The 18,384-nt window shown below is 37.3% G+C and overlaps 1 protein-coding gene across 1 annotated transcript; it reads right to left on the bottom strand.

Moving 5' to 3' along the window:
• Positions 1-277: 277 nt before the first annotated feature.
• LOC126820043 (NFX1-type zinc finger-containing protein 1) lies at positions 278-15,630 on the bottom strand. The gene is made up of 3 exons (XM_050548056.2): positions 15,146-15,630; positions 3,869-8,913; positions 278-3,596 (listed from the first exon to the last, which is right to left on the bottom strand). Exons 1-3 carry the CDS (start codon positions 15,196-15,198, stop codon positions 3,400-3,402), a joined length of 5,295 nt encoding a protein of 1,764 aa, XP_050404013.2. The 5' UTR covers positions 15,199-15,630; the 3' UTR covers positions 278-3,399.
• Between the last annotated feature and the right edge of the window lie 2,754 nt (positions 15,631-18,384).

The following is an 18,384-nucleotide window of genomic DNA, read 5'->3' as shown; positions in this document are numbered from 1 at the left end:
ATTTCTTGTGCCAAGTGTCATTCTATTGGATACAATAATAGCTATTTTTGTACGAAAAACCGAGGTCCCGTGTATATATTGGAATGCACGTAAAAGATCCCCTGGCAGTTGGAATTCGATATAAGAGTGCGGCGTATGCCCGTCTTCATTAGCTCAGTATAGGAGCAGAACAGTAGGACGTTAAACCCCATTTCATTTCATTTCATTTCAGCTATTTTTGTGTGAACTCTGACTTTCATCCTTGTAGCCACTGGGAAGAAAAATAACTCGTGTATAATAACGTTTAATCTTAATTTATTTGTAGCAGATCGACCTATACATGTATGGACTGAATTCATTGTTATAGCGCTTGTCAAACCAAATAGGTCCATTGTTAGAATTATTATAATCACACAGACACACATAGTTTGGCAGATACCATTATAAAATAATCCGTAGTATTTAAACGTCCAAATATCAATGTAAGCCCTATATTGAAGGATACATTTGAGCTCAGGCATCTATCAGGCATGTTTAATTCTATAACCTTTTACTCAATTAAACTCTGATTCTTTTAAAAGAGGAAGTCGCAGTGGCTCAGTAAGAGCAGGGGATTTCGGGCCCGCTCCGGGTGTTAGCCGAGAAAGTTCCTCGGGATTTTCCGACGTGGTTTGTGCTTGTCATTGGTGAAGGGCGTGGGGTCGGACGTGTCTATTCGTTAGGGTGGGCCAAAAACCAAACTTTAGTTTACACATTGGCATGTACGTAAAAGAACCCTTGGCAGTTGGAATTTGAAATACGATTAGCTGTGGTGTCGTTGTCCGGGCAAAATAACCCACATAGCACAGTAAGTTTATGGCGTATGCCTATCTTCATTATCCCAGTCGGTGCACAAAAGTAGGACGTGAAACCCCATTTCATTTCAGTGTTTACTGAAGAGTCTTCACTGCACGAAATAGTTCTAATATAATTTTATACACGGAAGATTATAAAACTAACCACTACCTTGAAGAAGTAGCGATTATAACCTGATTTATTTCAAAAGATAAGTCGCAGTGGGTGTGTGGGTGTGTTTGAGGGGACGGGGGTGGGCATTTTGATTTCTCTAATTCTGCCGCCTTATGATACATTGCTTTGATAATGTACATAAAACATTTAATATCGAAAGATAGAAATTATACTATCTCCTCAACTATACAAAACTTACAGCAGCAAAAGAGTAGAATACAGTGAGTACATCACAAAATATATAGTATACATTATGACCGATAAACTGTAATAAAATTTGTCAAGTAGGGGGAGGGGAGGGGGCGGGGTACTATTATTATAATTTATACATTCTATAATAATTTTGACATATGGGTCTGAATAGATATATAAAGACAACATAAATTCGTAAGTGGAATTCTTTTTTAAACTACGCGCCCTGTCTGCCATTGTAGTTTTCTGCGTCCAAGATTTAAGATTTTTACCCTACTAAACCTTTCGATGCATGACTTTAAAATGAGCGAATGTTTTTAGTTGGAACAGATACCATCCTTTTGTCATTCAAAAATTGAAAAAATATTAATATCTTCGCATTGGTCTTTCGATTGCCACGCGTCAAATTTAACTGATGAGAGCTTTTTACCATACCCATAAAATGCGCATCTTAGATTTAGAATTTGTATAATTTATTGTTGTAGTTAATTTGGCCATTTCGTGTTGCAAGCTCTTTTAATCTATGATTAACTGATTCAGATTTGTTGTCTGATCACAAATTATTTATTTGAATTTCGCAAAGTGCTAAATTTTCCTGTATTCTGGTGTTTCTTTCACTATATATATCCCATAGGTTGTCCTTCATGAACTTCTATTTAACAATTCTGATTTCGAACACACTGTTAGTTTTCCTGAAATGTTAATTCTTTTCGGGGCCCTTATTCACGAAAACTTAAACTAAGATACAATCGAAATTTTAAGAAATACTGCAATTCGATTGGCTGACCAATATGCAAATTGGATATATGCAAATTGATTTTACTGGTCAGCCAATCGAATTGCAGTATTTCTTAAAATTTCGATTGTATCTTAGTTTAAGTTTTCGTGAATAAGGGCCCGGTACGGATATTCACGATTTAATGTTGTTCTTTATATGTTCTATACACAACAATACGATTCTATAAGGGACATTTTCGATTACATAAGAAAATTCAAATATCTATTGAAGGAATATGAAAGAAATCGACACCGTTGTGCCCTTTAACGACACCAATATAGAGAAATAAGTCATTACATAAAGTCATATTACTAATATATGTACAACTAATACAGAATATTAAATTATTACGAATAATGTATGTAAAACACAAATATATCAATATAAAATAAAAGTTGATATTAAATGAATGGTGTGAATATTAAATTATTACATATAGTAAAACTGAAATATATCAAGTTAAGATAAAACTTGATAATATATTAATGGTGTCAACCAATTATAATACATCATATAAATATCATATATACACACATATTAAAGCCGTGGAACGGTATTTGTATTTGTTTTTGGAGAAATCTATTCTAAATGTATTAAAACGGATTATTTAATTAAAGGGGCATTATTCAAGAGCTAAATCCGCCTTTTGCAGGTCTTTTTAGGCCTTAAATGTTATATAAATTATATTAACATGACACGGCCATAATTAATTCTAGGTGCTCCGATTTTAAGTAGATTCGAACGGTTCGGTCATTCAATGATTTAATTTAATACTGGAAAGGCGAGCCTCAGAATCGAATAACCAGCATCTTGTCAAAACTACAAACAGTGATAACTTCGCTCAGAATAAAGTAATTTGAATAAAATTATCAATATATTCATTTTTCATTATCTTATTTTCAACTATTATAGCAAGAACGGCCAGATCTTTATCTAAATCTTACATAATGTATGTTTAAGAATAATGTATGTTTAACATATAAACGGTAGATAATCTTCCGGCTTGGGTTACATCAGATCAAAAAGAGGCCCATCAAGAGATTTTGCCTGAGACTTGTAAATGGTCCCGTCTTGTTCATATCATCTACAGGGGAAGTCGGGTGTTGCTAAATTGTTAAATCACCCTTTGTAAATACTGAATGGAATCGAACCATTTTTGGGCTGATATTCCTATTATATATTCAACTTTCGCAATATTGTAGTCTGCTACGTCAATAAACGAAGTCGGAATAAAATCAGATCAAATTAGTGTTCTAACAAGTGGACTATGCCAGCAGAATGTGTAAAAGAAAATTGCGTTCCCGTAGAGCGCTGGGTGTTTCGAAAAAAGTACTTTTAAATAGGAGACTTGGGAGTCGAAAATATTTAATTTGGTTGTAGACCAATGCAGGAACCCCTCTTTCATATATAGCTAAGGGATTTATGACTTCTCATTATAATATTTATTCAAACTGTAACTGTAAAGCATAAAGATAATCACTTTCTTCTGTATGTAGTGGGCCCTGTGCATCATCCATTTCGGGAGCCTCTATATTGCCAGCGTGTAGTGCATGGTTCTCTCCACCTATAATTTCATGACACTCAGGACAATTAGCAGTTCCATCTGGTCTACCACAATCGCCAATTGAGTAATAGTGTCCTGAAAGAATACAAAACAGGGATATATATACTTTAAAAGATCCATCGTTAGGTAACATATATAGGTAAAGTATATTTCATCAATCCTACATAACAGTGGACTGGACAACTATCCAGATATATCCGTTACCGAAAACGATAAATGGTGGGTGCTGGTTATAACTTTCTATACGGATAACATCATGTATTTCACTGTAAATCAGCGGCGTTTCGCTTCTATTTGCCGAAGCACTGCTCCACTCCCTTGATTAAATACAATAACATTTAACTCACCGTTTCTGCACTGATACCATTGACCCTTTCTTCCACCAATAGCAGCAACGATATTTAACCTCTCTTGATCTGTGATACCTAGAGTACTCCTTGGTATGTATTGTTCAATGGTCTCAATCATCAATGTCATGTCATCATCGGGAATAGTATGATCCGTCTCCATTTCTCGAATTGCGGAAGCCAAACGTCCCATGAACTGGGCCGGTATTTTATCAACTTTATCGCTGGTTCTGGCACGACCTACGGATAATATAACCCAGTTCTTTAGCTTTTTCAGCCCTGCCTTGGCATCATGTACCTCTTGCTCTGAAAACAATGTTCTCCTGATGCTGACCCACTCTTTCATCTGATGCACGAAAACTAGAACTGTCTTAAAGTAGTCTTCATCGAGACCCAGTTGTCTTCTTGTATTGTCAAGTTGTTGACAGCGAGATGTTATATTTTCATATATGCTTATCTGTGACACAACGGCCCGTAGTTTGTTTTCAGCTTCAATTTCATCATCTCCATATATTCGTTGAATAAATGACCTGAGCTCGTTTGAAACCCGTCTCTTTTCTTCAATTTTTTTCTTAAGATCTGCAATACGTACGGAGGCACCAACAATCTTGGTTTTTATGTTATGAACGTGTTGAAGAGCTTTCTTTACTATATTTCCATATCTTGATGTCTTGATTATCATCGTGTTACACATAGGGCATCGTTTAATACCTATTTCACTATCTGCTGTTGGATCCGTCTCCATTAATTTATCCAATCCATTAACTTCAAAAATATGACAACAATCTTCTAAGTAAATATACCTAGACACGTTAACATCTTCCTCTCCCCATATGTGTAAATCTTCTAACTTATCACGATCACACACTCTACATATTTGTTGACCAGGTTCGCCACAATATTCGCCACAAAGTCCAATGCATTGGTGACCACAAGCCAATAGTTTCCTGCATGGTTCGTCACATTTCACTCGGTCGCACAATTCGCTGCAGCGTTTTGTGCATACATGGTGTCTGCATCGCCATTTACACCCCTCATTACAAGGGATACAGGGTTCGCCACATTTGTTGGTGCATTCGTTATGCTTACATTTGTTAATGCAGGACTGGTAACATGGGGGGCAAACGGAACACGCATCCAAACAGATATGCCCGCAGATTAGAGTTCTTCCACATCGCTCTTGACATGGCATGTGGAGCTTCCCTTTATAACAATCTCCACATGTGCCTTTACAGTCGTGACCACACTTTAACGTTTCGCCACAAAGGTGGTTGCATTTACTCGAATCTTTTTCATGACAAGGTATAATTATTTTATGACCACAGCGTTCGCGATCTACCTCAACCATAGCCATACATTTAGTCTCCAGCAGAGGGGAGCAGATACCTTTGCCTTTATGCCCACAAGGCAATGTCTTCGTCATCGTAGCAGTACATTTAGCTTTCCATGGTTCTTCAGAACAAGGTACATCCACCTCATGCCCACATCTCGGAATAGTTTTTGTCATCGGTATCATACAAGGTCCACATATCTCAAAGCACAATTTTTGACAAGGATGACTATTGTCGCATTGTCTTACGCACTTATTGGAACATTGGACATCTTGGTGATTTCGATCGTTACCATGACATATTCGGGTACATTGGTGCCCACATTTCAATCGTGTATTGCATTGTTTCTTACAGCCGCCACTGGAAATTTTGAAATGCCCAGGTTGTGTAGCTTTAATGAGAAAACCATGAATAGGGCAACTCAGTGGTAAACACTCGTCTATGATTTTGTTTTTGTGAGCTTTTCCGGTCATTTCCTTAATTAGAGGACTGTGCTTTTGCAAGTGTTCGAAGTTACCTATGACATAGAATCCCATTTTAGCTCTTGAAAACGCAACACATAGTCGATTATTTTGGGATAAAAATCCTATCCCATCTTCTTGACTGCTTCTTACTAAGGATAGAAGTATTATGTCATTCTCCTGACCCTGATAACTATCTACGGTGGCGATTCGTACGTTTTTATACTGTTCCTTCCTCATGATTGATGAAAGATAATGCTGCTGGCCAGAATATGTAGCTAAAATTGTTATTCTCTGTGGACGATAACCCTGGTTCATCAGGTACTTGCATAACGCCTTCAAATATTTTCCTTCGAATTGGTTAACACGGGTCGTCGTCTCACAATTTACTTCATCTGGTTGGCAGTGGCTAATGAAATATATATTTCTGTCCACGCCTAAAATATCTTCATAATTCTTAACAACATCATGGTCTTTCAGGTCAGGGTAAATACTGTGTATGATCGTAGATATTTCAGGACGCATACGATGTTGAAGTTTCAGTGTGTCATATGGAATATTATTACCTATAAGTCTTTCGAAAAGGGAAATTTCCAGATTAAATTCCTTCGCAAGCTTGTGAACGGTTGGGTTTGGACGGAGTTGTTTATGGTCACCTATAAAGATAGCATGCTCACACTTCTTGCAGAGGTTCACCACTATGTGACCTTCCAAAACTTCTGCAGCTTCTTCAAATATGACAATTTTTGGACCAATATCTGCCAACACAGCCTGATAACGAGCTGCCCCAGTGGTTGTCAGTCCAACGATTGTAGCATTTTGCATTATATCTTTGTCTTCTATTAGCATTATTTCATTATATCTTTTGGCTAGTTTTCCATATTGTAATTCCTTATCCTTCAACTTTTCCATAACAACTTTCACAAATATTCGTATCCAATATCTGTACAGTCGCCATCTATCTGGATATTTTAATTTTCTCAAATCCGCAACGCCGTTTACTTCATCTTTAGTCATCGTTTCTGCCGATGATATCTTCTTTCGGATGCTTTGTTTGAGATATCTCAGTTTGACCCGTTTTCGTTTCCCGTCCATGTCATTATTTGCGATAATCAGATTGTCTAACTGAGATACATTCAACGCTGTTATTGAAGATTTAATAACTTCCACCTCAGCGTCAATTCCCACTAGATCATCGTCGTCCAAAAGGCGCATATCTTCGAAATCAGACATCTGTAATTCATCTGTATCATCAACTCCCTCGTCAGATTCTGAATCCTCAAATTGATCTTGCTCTAGTCCATGCTGTGCCTGTGGTGGAATGTCGTGTATCTTTTCCAGGTCATTTTGTATCCCAAGCCAATGAAGTAGCCCATTTCTCGATTTCAACTGTTGAAAATGCATATCTTCTATTATAGATTCATCCTTAAAACAACTCTCTTGGATTATTTCCCGTTGAGCAATTTCAAGCTGGACGGCATTTAATTCTATTTCCTTCTTTAAATTATCCAGTTCTATTTTCATGTTGTATCTGGAAACATGAACTGCCTGACTAACTTGCTTCAGTTGTCGTGATCGTATTCTGTGATTTGTGATGGAAAATTCTTTTATTTTTTCGTTTTTACTTCTGGACCCCACCCGAACCATTTTACCATCAAAGAAATCCAACGCGCCACACAGGAATTGGTCCAAAGCATGATTCGTGTAACAAATGACCACTATTGGAGTTTTGTTCTCATCAGTCTGCCAAATATTTCGGTTGTGAAGAAGGATTTTTAATATGTTCAATCCAAGGTGAGTCTTACCAGTTCCAGGGGGGCCCTGAATTATGGCAAATTCTCTACATAATGCGTTTCGGAATGCAACTGATTGGGATTGGTCTAAGTTTAGTTCATCTGCCGTAGGCCATGCCGCATCATCAAGGATATCAACTTCTTGTAATCCATCTAACTTCTGATTAAATGTGTAACCATCGTCATTGTCCGCAAAACGATAGCCATTATCTGCTAGAGGTCGAAGATCATAACTTAGAGTTACATTTTGTCGTAAATATGCCGGAGGATATACATCCTTTGCACCTTCTACAATGTATCGATAGAAAGAAAAGTTATTTTCTCCCATCCGTTGCATTGCTATTAGAACATGTTTGTATGGCTCAAAATATGACGGGGATTCAACCATAACGAATGTCGAGGATTGGTTAGAGTCAACAAAGTCGTTCAAGTCATCTACCTCCGAGAATTCGAAACAAACGTCAATAAGTCCATTTTTGATATTGTCTATTTCTCGATTCACGACTGTGGCGTAAACACACGTTTGAAAATTATCAGTTGACAAGCACAGAAGCGACCCGTGGATGAGACGCCTGCTTGTGTCCCAATTTACACGCGCTATTTGGTTAGTGTCAAAGCTTATTCGATACCCAAGGCCGTTTAATCTACATACGGGACGAACTAATCTGACCTTCAAATAGGCCTTTAAAGTTGAACGTTCAGTGTTACTACCATGACTTCGGAATTCACTAATGCTCTCTCTCAAAGGAGCTATCAAATCTTCTCTAAGCAGTCTGAATTGCACGTCCAAATAATGATCATGATTGTCATATCGATCGTTTGTTTTGTTCTTCCTTAAAAATGGTTCTTTGCTGACGTCTATGTCGCATGCACGTGGTATAATTGTTAAGTTCCTGAAGTCTTCCGGGGGAGCGTCGTTATCATTGTCCGGACGTCTTTGCCTTATTCCTTCATTTGAATCGGGGATTGTTTTCAGGATAGATCGAATATCCTGCAGTTTCCTTGTCGATTCTTCGCCCAAATTATCCCTTTTGCCTATAATTTGCAAAAGTAAATCAATTTTGTTTTTTCCGGCGGCTGGCATTTTCCTCATAATGGACAACATAACTTCCATGGTGTTTTCCAAGAGTTCAGGTGTTACCGTGTCGTGGAAGTAGTATAACATGAGCTGATCTATGAATGGAGAGTCTAAAATGCAGCTCAAGAGATGATTCTTTTCTTCCTCTGCTAATTCACATTGACAGGCTTTGCTAAAACTTTTCATGGCCACTGGTATAAGTTTAGAATCAAGCGCCCCATTTCCTAAAAAACTTTTTAAGCCACCATTGGCCCTAGTAAGTTGTATCAATATCTCATTTGGATCTAAGCCTAAATATTCTTCGAATTTCTCTCTTGTAAGTCGTGTATCTTTCTTCCGCTCTTTCCCTCTTCGGTCTGAATTTGGCCGACCCAGTCTTGGTCTGTTAAAACATAATAAAAACAAAACAACATAAGGATAGGTTGCCAGAAAACGAAACATACGCCCACAGCAGTCACGTCGTCCGCGAAGTCAACAAGGGTTGTCGCGGTTTTTTTTCTTTTGTCGGTAATGAAACATTTACAATAATTTAAAATCTGGTTAAGAGTAACAACTCAGATAGTAATTATCAGAAATCAATAGAATTTGTTTGGCTTCTAGTGCTGACCCATGTTAACGTTTATTGTATAAAGTCAACCGAATGATAACGTTGCCATGTAGAGCATCCACAAGAATTTTCAAAGTAATCAAGGGTCATAACTCTAGCAGTAATTATCGTAACTCCTTGCAAATCATTTAAAGTCTTTGTCTCGTGACCATAAACACTGTGTATAAATTTAAAATCAATCGAAGGATAACATTAGCCTCTAGAACGTCCACAAGATTTTCCAAAGTGAGCAAGGGCCATAACTCCGGCAGTAATTATCGGACATCCTTGAACATCAATAGGCTTTTTCGTCTCATGACCTTAATCAACGGGTACTAATTTAAAGTCAATCGGATATCAACTTTAACCTCTAGAGTGTCTATACGATTATTCAAACTGATCAGGGGCCATAGTAAATATCGGAAATCCTTGAAAACCAAATCAAATTGAAAATCAAAATCAAAATGAATTTCATATTAAAAACGGAATTAAATGACTGTTAAAATCAAATGAATACTAACATGAAAATTCGTCGTAGGCTATCGCTATCATAGTATCCCATAATGCTTTGCGGCTTGGCAGAATACACCCAGATCAGGAATGAATTTACGCTAGCCCGCTACAATTAACTTTTCTCCTTCTAAAAAATTTTGTTCTAGAACATCTTTTTTTATGTATTAGAACACTGAATAACGGTGTTTGACGTATATCTGCATAAAAATATTTTCTATTTGGTGTAAATGGGTATATAAATGAGTAAAGGGTGCCATTCTGCCCGGACCAGTTCACATTATGTAAACAATACACGCGCAATAGAGCCAATAATCGACGTCGCGTGATGTGACGTCACATGTAGAAGGTATTTGAACTTATAAAGGTCAGTCATCTTATACAGAGATATTGCGATTACAATGCCTCTGTGAAACAGATTGGGCAGAATATTGACCTAATGAACTATGACCCGTTTTGACACACGGATAAGTTTCTCTTGATGTAATAGCTGTTATCATTTGCCTGATATCCATGCAAATCGTTTCTTATCAATTTCTTATCAACGCCGATTTTACTGTTATTTTAAGGATGGGGGATATTTCATACGATGTGATAGAGACCTGGAAGGTTGATGCACTTAAAGAATACCTGAGAAAGCGAAATCTTAAGTGTGCAGGCCGCAAAAAGGAGTTGGAAGCGCTGGTTAAGTTTTGACCGCTGTTTGTTTTGAAGTTTTCATTTTACCTTTTTGCGATCTGTTTACTTCAGAATGTGCTTTCTGAGGTATTCTTTACGTGCATCAACCATCTGTGTCTCTATCACATCATATGAAATATCCCCCATCACTAAAATTAACGTAAAATCGGCGTTTTTAGAAATTAGGTCAAAGAAATCCCATGTAAAGCAATGGCGGCCTCCTCGCGAGTTTGCTCACGGATCTCCAACAATGCAACAGCGAGACGCCATTTTTTGGGAATGGGTGATTCATGTATTCCGAGCATGGATTTTGCATTAGGTACATGACGCAAAAACTTCAACTAGGACACTCCCTAGTCAGATTGTCACAGTTTTAGGCTATCGTATTTTAACTTTATCTTTAGATACATCGGTTGGATAGAGAAAATTTTAAAAGGGCGTGTCGAGCGAAACAATGCAAAATAATGGACTTTTTCTTGGAATAAACCCATGGCAAATGACCTAAAAAGTGCAATTTGTTACATGTTACAATTAAACAGTTTGTGACATTCTTATTTCCGACATTCCCATCAAAGAAATAAATGAAAAGAAATAACCTCACAGCCGACCCAGGTCAAATAAATCCATTCAAGTTCTTTGAAGCTTGATTTATACAGATATACTTTTTCAGTTTTTATATTGATTGTGCCTTTTCAGATTTTATAACATTTTATATATAATATAACCTAAGATAATGCCCGTCTTCATTAGCCCAGGTTAGGAGCAGAACAGTAGGACGTTAAACTCCATTTCATTTCATTTCTAAGATAATGCCTAATCAGAAAAGCCCCTAAGTATTGTGGGGTACTATGGTAGCGATAGGCTACGAAGAATTTTCATTAATTTTGATTTTTTTCATTCTACTTTTTAATTTATTTAACTTTTGTTTGTAATTTTATTTTATTTTCAGATTAATTTTTATTTTCAGTTTAAGTTGAAACTTACAATGTAAGTTAAGGGTCAAAAGATCTGCCGCGCATTAGACCACAACTTCTTGGGTTATGGTCCATGTATTTTACGCAAAATGTTAATTTAAAAATATCTGTTGACCTTCTAGATCCCATAATTTTTTGGTTCGATTTAGATGAAACTTAACATATATGTTAAGTTAAGCCTTGGTATTAGCACGATGTTTGCGTACGAGGAGCAATCGTCATTAGGGTGTAACGGTGATATGTTTGAAGGGATTGTAATATCACATAAAAATTGTGACACGTAAAGGGAACACACGCTAAAAAAAATGATTTTTCGTACAATCAGGGGTCATAATACAGGAAGGTACGGTCCGATATGCGCGAATATCAAAAGGAGAGAACCGCGATCTTTGGGATATATACATATATACAAAATCGGATCAAAATTGTGACCTCTAGAGGCTCAACAACCTAGATAGTCCATACTTTAACACTATTTGAGTACATATCGAGAGGAAACAAGATCGTGGGGTTATAAACATGCAATTCAAGTTTCATCAAAATCGGATAGAAATTGTGGACGGGCGTCCAGACGCACAGTGGCAACGACAATATACGTCCACATAAAAATATGGGCATATAAAAATATGGATTTCTTAAGTTTTACATTGCCGGGATTAAGCCGCCAAGAATCGAAACACGACGCAACCTTTCATTCCTGGTGGATGGAGTCATCGGATATCTTACAACGTAGTTTTAGTTCTTAATAAGTGGTAACTATCAGTATCCATACGTACGAATGCACTTTTACAATGTGGCACGAATCACATTTAATCGAACATTGCAGTAACCACCTATTTTTTTTATCATGGTCCAATGCCATTGGCATGATTGTGATGCAGTCGACAACCCAACCGCTTTAATCTAACAGTGATGTAAACTGTTCTGCTTTGGGAAGTTGATAGTACATTGATAGTTGATTATTACAGTGCATTAACACACAGAGAGAGAGAGAGAGAGAGAGAGAGAGAGAGAGAGACTAACATATGGTTTAATTTATTTCAATAATTCGCCTGCGCGTAGGGCTCTTTAGCAGTGGGGGGAAATCGGAGGACCCGGAGAAAACCCATGAGGTTGGACAGGCGACCCTACTCCTTGTCACGTACAACCGGGGCTTCGAAACCACGCCAGCTGACTCAATGACAGGCTTTATGATACAGCGCGCACGTGCTAACCATTCGGCCATCCAACCCCACGTGCATTAAAAGGGGCAGTATGCAAGATTAGATAATGAGCTGACGGTTCCCGCTATAATAACTTAAAACAATCGGTTACCATGCAAGATACGACCGCATTTTACTAGAGATGGACAGGGAGAGTCTAAAAGGCGATTTTTGTACAATTAGGGGCCGGCCACAATCCAGGAAATTAGTATCGAGATCTTTGGGATATAAACATATATTTTAAGTTTCATCAATATTGGGAAACAATTGTGACCTCTATAGGTTCCACAGCCTTGGCATTAAATACTTTTACACTATTTACGTCGGGCTGTTTCGGACCGATTTTCACAATCGTCATTAGGGTGTAACCGACATATATTTGAACGGTTTTTCAAATCGGATAAAAATTGTGACCTCAAGAGGAATCACGGGTCTAAAAATGCGATTTTGTCGCACAATCAGGGGCCATAATCCATGAAATTACGGTCCGATATGCGCGAATATCGAAAGGAACCGAGATCTTTGCTTTGGGATATATTTTAAGTTTCATTAAAATAGGATAAAAATTGTGTCCTCTAGAGGGTCCTTAACTTTGGTATTACACACTTTTACACTATTTGCCTACGAGGTACGGACATTTTGTCGGGCAGTTTTGGTCTGAATTTCACGAAATTCGAATTCAACTTCATTAGGGTGTAACGGTGATACATCAAAATCGGATTTAAATTGTGACTTTTAGAGTGCCCACAAGCTAAAAACGTGATTTTTCGTAGGCTACAATCAGGGGCCATAATCCACGAGGTTACGGTCTGATACACGCCAATATTGTCGAAAGGAACTGAGTTCTTCAGGAAATATACCTTTAACTAAATTGTGGACGGATGGACAGGGGCGACGACAATATACGTCCACATGAAATTTTGGCCTTATAAAAAAATGTGACCAGTAGAGTGTCCACAAAAAAAATTTAATGTGGGCGCTCTATAGTTCACAATTTTATTTTATTTCAAAAACCGTTCAAATCTGTAACGGTTACACAATAATGACGATTGAGTTCGAATTTCGTGAAAATCTGACCGAGACTGACAAAATGGCAGCTCCCCTTTTCACAAATATCGTTCAATTTTATTTCAATAATCCGCTTGCACGTAGGGTCTTAAGCTGTGTGAGGATACACGAGTTTGGACAGGCGACCATACTCCTTGTCGCGTACAAGGAATCGAAACTACGCCCCTTCAATCACATACCTTACGATCTAATGATTAATTCTATCGACCATTTACATTTTTATTTCGGTGAATGATTGTGTAGTAAAGGGACCCAGTGCACTGCTTTGCCTACGGGGCTGACAGCTATAATGCTTTTAAGACGACACTGCTCCCAAATATTGATTGAGCAAATTTTGACATTTGTATCCACATGTGAAATTTTTCCTTATAATATGCCTTACCCTTGTCTGCTGCACTGTATCTTATGTTAGAGATAGATATAGGGCCCACAACAGGGCATTCTGGACCCTAGGACAAGCAACCCGGCAGGTGTCGGGAAGATTGATCGAAAATATTTGAAAGATATATGGTTATTTATGGTTATCTAGGGTAACTATAGGTCACTGAGATTTAACACAACATTATGTATGGCATCATAGGCGTAAGGACCCGATGGATGTTGAGTGAGGGGGGGGGGCTGAAATGCCCGAAAAAGGTCTCGTATACAAACGGCTATTCCAGTCAGTAAATACACCAACTTCAATGTTGTCCAATATAGTCTAACTTGGACGGCTGAAATGAATTCCAAACCCAAACGGTATAAGGAACTCGCAATTTTGAAAATTTAATCGCGTTTTTTCTGATATTCTGGCCCATTTGTCTAGCAACTTCAAAGTTGCCCAATGGTTTTGCAACCGAAATTCCACTCTATTCCGACCTGAATCTCAATCATCCTGTCAGACTGTTGGAATTACATTCACAAATAATAACCCATGCCCGAAAAATGCCACACAAAGCAAGGTGGCTCCAGACAAAATGTTTTAATTCAGTCAATTCAGTAAGAAAACGCGGTATTTATTAAACAGAAAAGTAAAATCAGTGTTTTATTCTACTTTATTTTGCCAACTAGAATTTTTTCACTTTACCCGTCTGCCCGAAAATTCAGACTGTCTAAAAGTTTGTTTTTTTGGGGTGGTTTTTTTTTTTTGGGGGGGGGGGGGCAGTATATTTGTTTCAATATCTAAAATCGTGTTCAACTGGATTCAAACGGAAGAGGGTCCGGATACCCTGACGGTGACGAGAGCCAAAAGCGGAACGAGGACTGAGATATTCCGATTGTAATTCTACCCATGCCACTAGGTACCCACATTCTACGTTACGATCAAGTAACAGTGTACTATATTTTTATTAACTTATACTAACATATTTTTAAAAACATTACTCAGCCTACCTCCAGGCCCCACTAGGCTCCGGGCCACTTGACAAGTGTCCAAGCTGCCCCCCTCTCATGAGCCCTATATAGATATAAAAACACACAGGTACTCATCTGACGACATTCTACTTAGTTTGTTTTTTTGGAGGGGGGGGGGTGTAATCCTATTCCAATACTATAATATGTTCTCTGCTAAATTGATAATTACAAAACAGTGGTATTTTTAAGATATGAAAAACTTACTGTTGCGGCATCGTATATTGGTCGGTATCCTCGTCATCCCAAGCTGACGCCATGAATAATCGTCTACAAAAAAATCATATTTATACTATCTCTTTTAAATTCATAGAATTGGGGTAAAGGGGGAGGTTGGCCGACTGTGTATTCACCTATTGAACACCTGGTCTCAGGCATGATTGAAAACAGCACCACCGCCCCAGGCCAAGTGGCGAAACATTTCTACGATTCCTTGTGACGCAGAGGGCCCAGAAAGTGGGATAACTGCCGTCTACTCAATTTCGTCTTTAGTGTAATTTCAAAATCTTTCGTTGTTCTTATCGAAAGTTTTTAGCTACCATAGGGGGTCTTTCTTTTACCACTGCAATCTCGTTTCGTAATCACCATACAAGGAACATAATCATAACAATAATGACATGAAGTTAAACACAAATAAAGAATAACCTAAGTCCCACTTATCTATCTGAAACTTTTTAAAAAAATTGAACCGTCAATATCAAATTATAACCCTCGTAATGAAAATCTGAACCTCAATCTACCATTTTGTAAAACCAGTTCATATTCTAATAATTTCTTTCCCTGCGCAATTAAACTTTGAAACAACTTGCCTGAAAATATTAAAACCTCACAAACGTTTAGTACATTTAAATTAGGCCTTTCACGTGTGTAGCCTGAAATTAGACAACAACTATATTATAATACTGGAAATAGGAAAGAGAATATTATCCATTGCCAATTAAGAAATAAAGCTAGTTACTTAAATAATCACTTATTCTACCATTTTATTAGTGAAACAAAAGTGTGCCTTAGTTGTAATTCTGCAGACCATTATTTTTTCATATGTCCAGCATACTCTGCCCCAAGAACAATTCTCAAAAATAATCTACACCACCTTAAACAAAATGTTACAATTATTGACCTGATCCTATATGGCAACCCTGCTCTTCCAGACAATGCCAATTCTAACATATTTGAAATAGTGCAAAAATACATAAAAGACAGCATGAGATTTTAACACTTTAAATTAAACTACAAGTCTAAACCACTGCCTGTACATATGTCCACCAATGTATTGTAAACATAAGATTTAACTATTTTATATGACTGGAGAGAACTTATATAGGCCTTTGCCTGTTGTTCAATCCAATTCAGCTTATTGAATAAAATATTGTTTAAACTAAACTAAACTAAGTTAAACACGGTGTTGCCAGCGGCGTGAAATTGAAGTGTTAGAATAAGATAATACATACCTTGTAAATAATTATCTAACAAATCTATGATATCAATTTAGTGGGCATATTAGTCTACCTTGACAGTCCCTTTCTAGGAATAAAATAAAATAAAATTCCACGAATTTCTACTTTCGGTATTATAGTTATTGGCACGAAGCCAAGGTAGACAACAAACTGACTACTTTCTGTTAACTACTTCATTAGCTTAAAACGTATATTGATAAGCCGTTTTATCAAGGCAGCGGAATTCAAAAATGAAGTACGGAAATAGCTTCAACGCAGTAAAATCGCACTGCTTGTATATAATCGCGTTTCATTATAACCTACATGGTCTACATTACCGGGTTATATACGTTGTTTTGGGTTGGGTTTTATTTTTAGTAAATAATCATTTTGCGATCAAACAATAATAAATAATGCAGTATCATTTGCGTTTTTGGAGAAAAAGTTTTAAAAAATAGAAAACTTGCCTGGATACTATTGGCTAATGTCAAACTGTCACACTGATTAGCAGTGAATATTTTACGCGATACCAAATGTTTTGTCCAAATGTATTGTATGGTGTTCTATTTCGGCCACTTCGTGCTTCAAGCGTCGTGCTTCGCCTTTTTCAATGTTAAGTTATAGAGAAGACAAATCAGACGTCGCCCCTCGCGTCACCCTTCGCGCGCGTCGCGCGTCGCTTTTTCTAAACTGATATTGTTTATAGTTTTGGTGATGAAATGCGCATGTACCAGGCGAATGCATTTGCAGTTCATTTGCCGTTTGGTATCTTATCTTCAATACAATAATTTATATTGGACACAAGGAAAGGAGTTGCATTGCATTTTCACGGCGTCTGTGAATGGTGAATGATGTTTGATGTGCAGCTAAATTAAGAACCCAGTTAATAAGTTAGAATACATTTAATTGTTTTATGTATTTTATTGTTTGTATAGTATAAACCTGTAAATGTCATAATATATTCTTTTATATTCTATCTTTACAGATGACCCAGCAATATACATCCTTAGACACATGTGGTAAAACTGTCAATAATATCCTTTATATAACACGACATTTCTATCCAGATTATATGTTATATTTTAAAGTTATGTTCTGAACTTAAAATCGTAAATCTAGTGTGAATGAGTGACCTCGTGGATATGGTTTCCGTTATTTACGTTAGTTGTTTTATAGGTTCTCAAGTGTTGTATTACTGAACTGGGGAATGCTCACTAGTCCGCGGGTTAGGGTTGGGTTTATTGATACCCATATTTATAGTATTTCTTATAGCGGCGGACTAGTGCACCCGCGGACCAGTTAACCCTTTTCACTTAGAGTATGAACTTTCCTTGACATTTTTACAGACAGAATTAGTACGAGAATTTTTTTTTTTTTTTCTTATTTGGATATCCTACGACGAATATATTGGCAACCCTGAAGAAATGAGATTAAGACCGATGTTGAAAGAATCCAAGATTACGTTCACTTCTGCACTAGTTAACCCAGAATCATTGAATGAAATGTGGACACGAAAGTCAGCTACCAGTACAAAATTTCTGAGAAAAATAATAATTTATAATGAAAACAAAACCAAAAAACTTACAAAAATGCAGGTGCATTTTTAAGAATTATTGTATTTACATTTAAAAATGTAAAATAATGAAGTCTCCCTAAGGGAAGTCAATCTTAATTATTTTGACGACGCGCTACGCAAAGGGCGGCGCGTCGCTTTATAAAGGGCGACGTCGTGTCAAAAAGTCAACGTTGCTTTTTTTCTCTATAGCGTAACATTGAAAAAAAAAAAGCGACGCGGAAAGTGGCCGAAATAGAGCACCAGAGTTTTGGCTTATCTGTGAGGTAATGCAGCTATAAATAGCGTGGTATTCCTTGAACTATGGTGGATGATAGTGGCCAGGTAAATTCTCACGATACGAAAAAAATGAAATGAAATGGAGTTTAACGTCCTACTGTTCTGCTCCTAACCTGGGCTAATGAAGACGGGCATACGCCATACAGTGTGCTATGAGG

Source organism: Patella vulgata, chromosome 1 (assembly GCF_932274485.2).
Source record: "Patella vulgata chromosome 1, xgPatVulg1.2, whole genome shotgun sequence".
Classification (NCBI taxonomy): Eukaryota; Metazoa; Mollusca; class Gastropoda; family Patellidae; genus Patella; species Patella vulgata.
The sequence above is the reverse complement of the archived record's forward strand: the minus strand, read 5'-3'. Positions and strand labels throughout refer to the sequence as shown.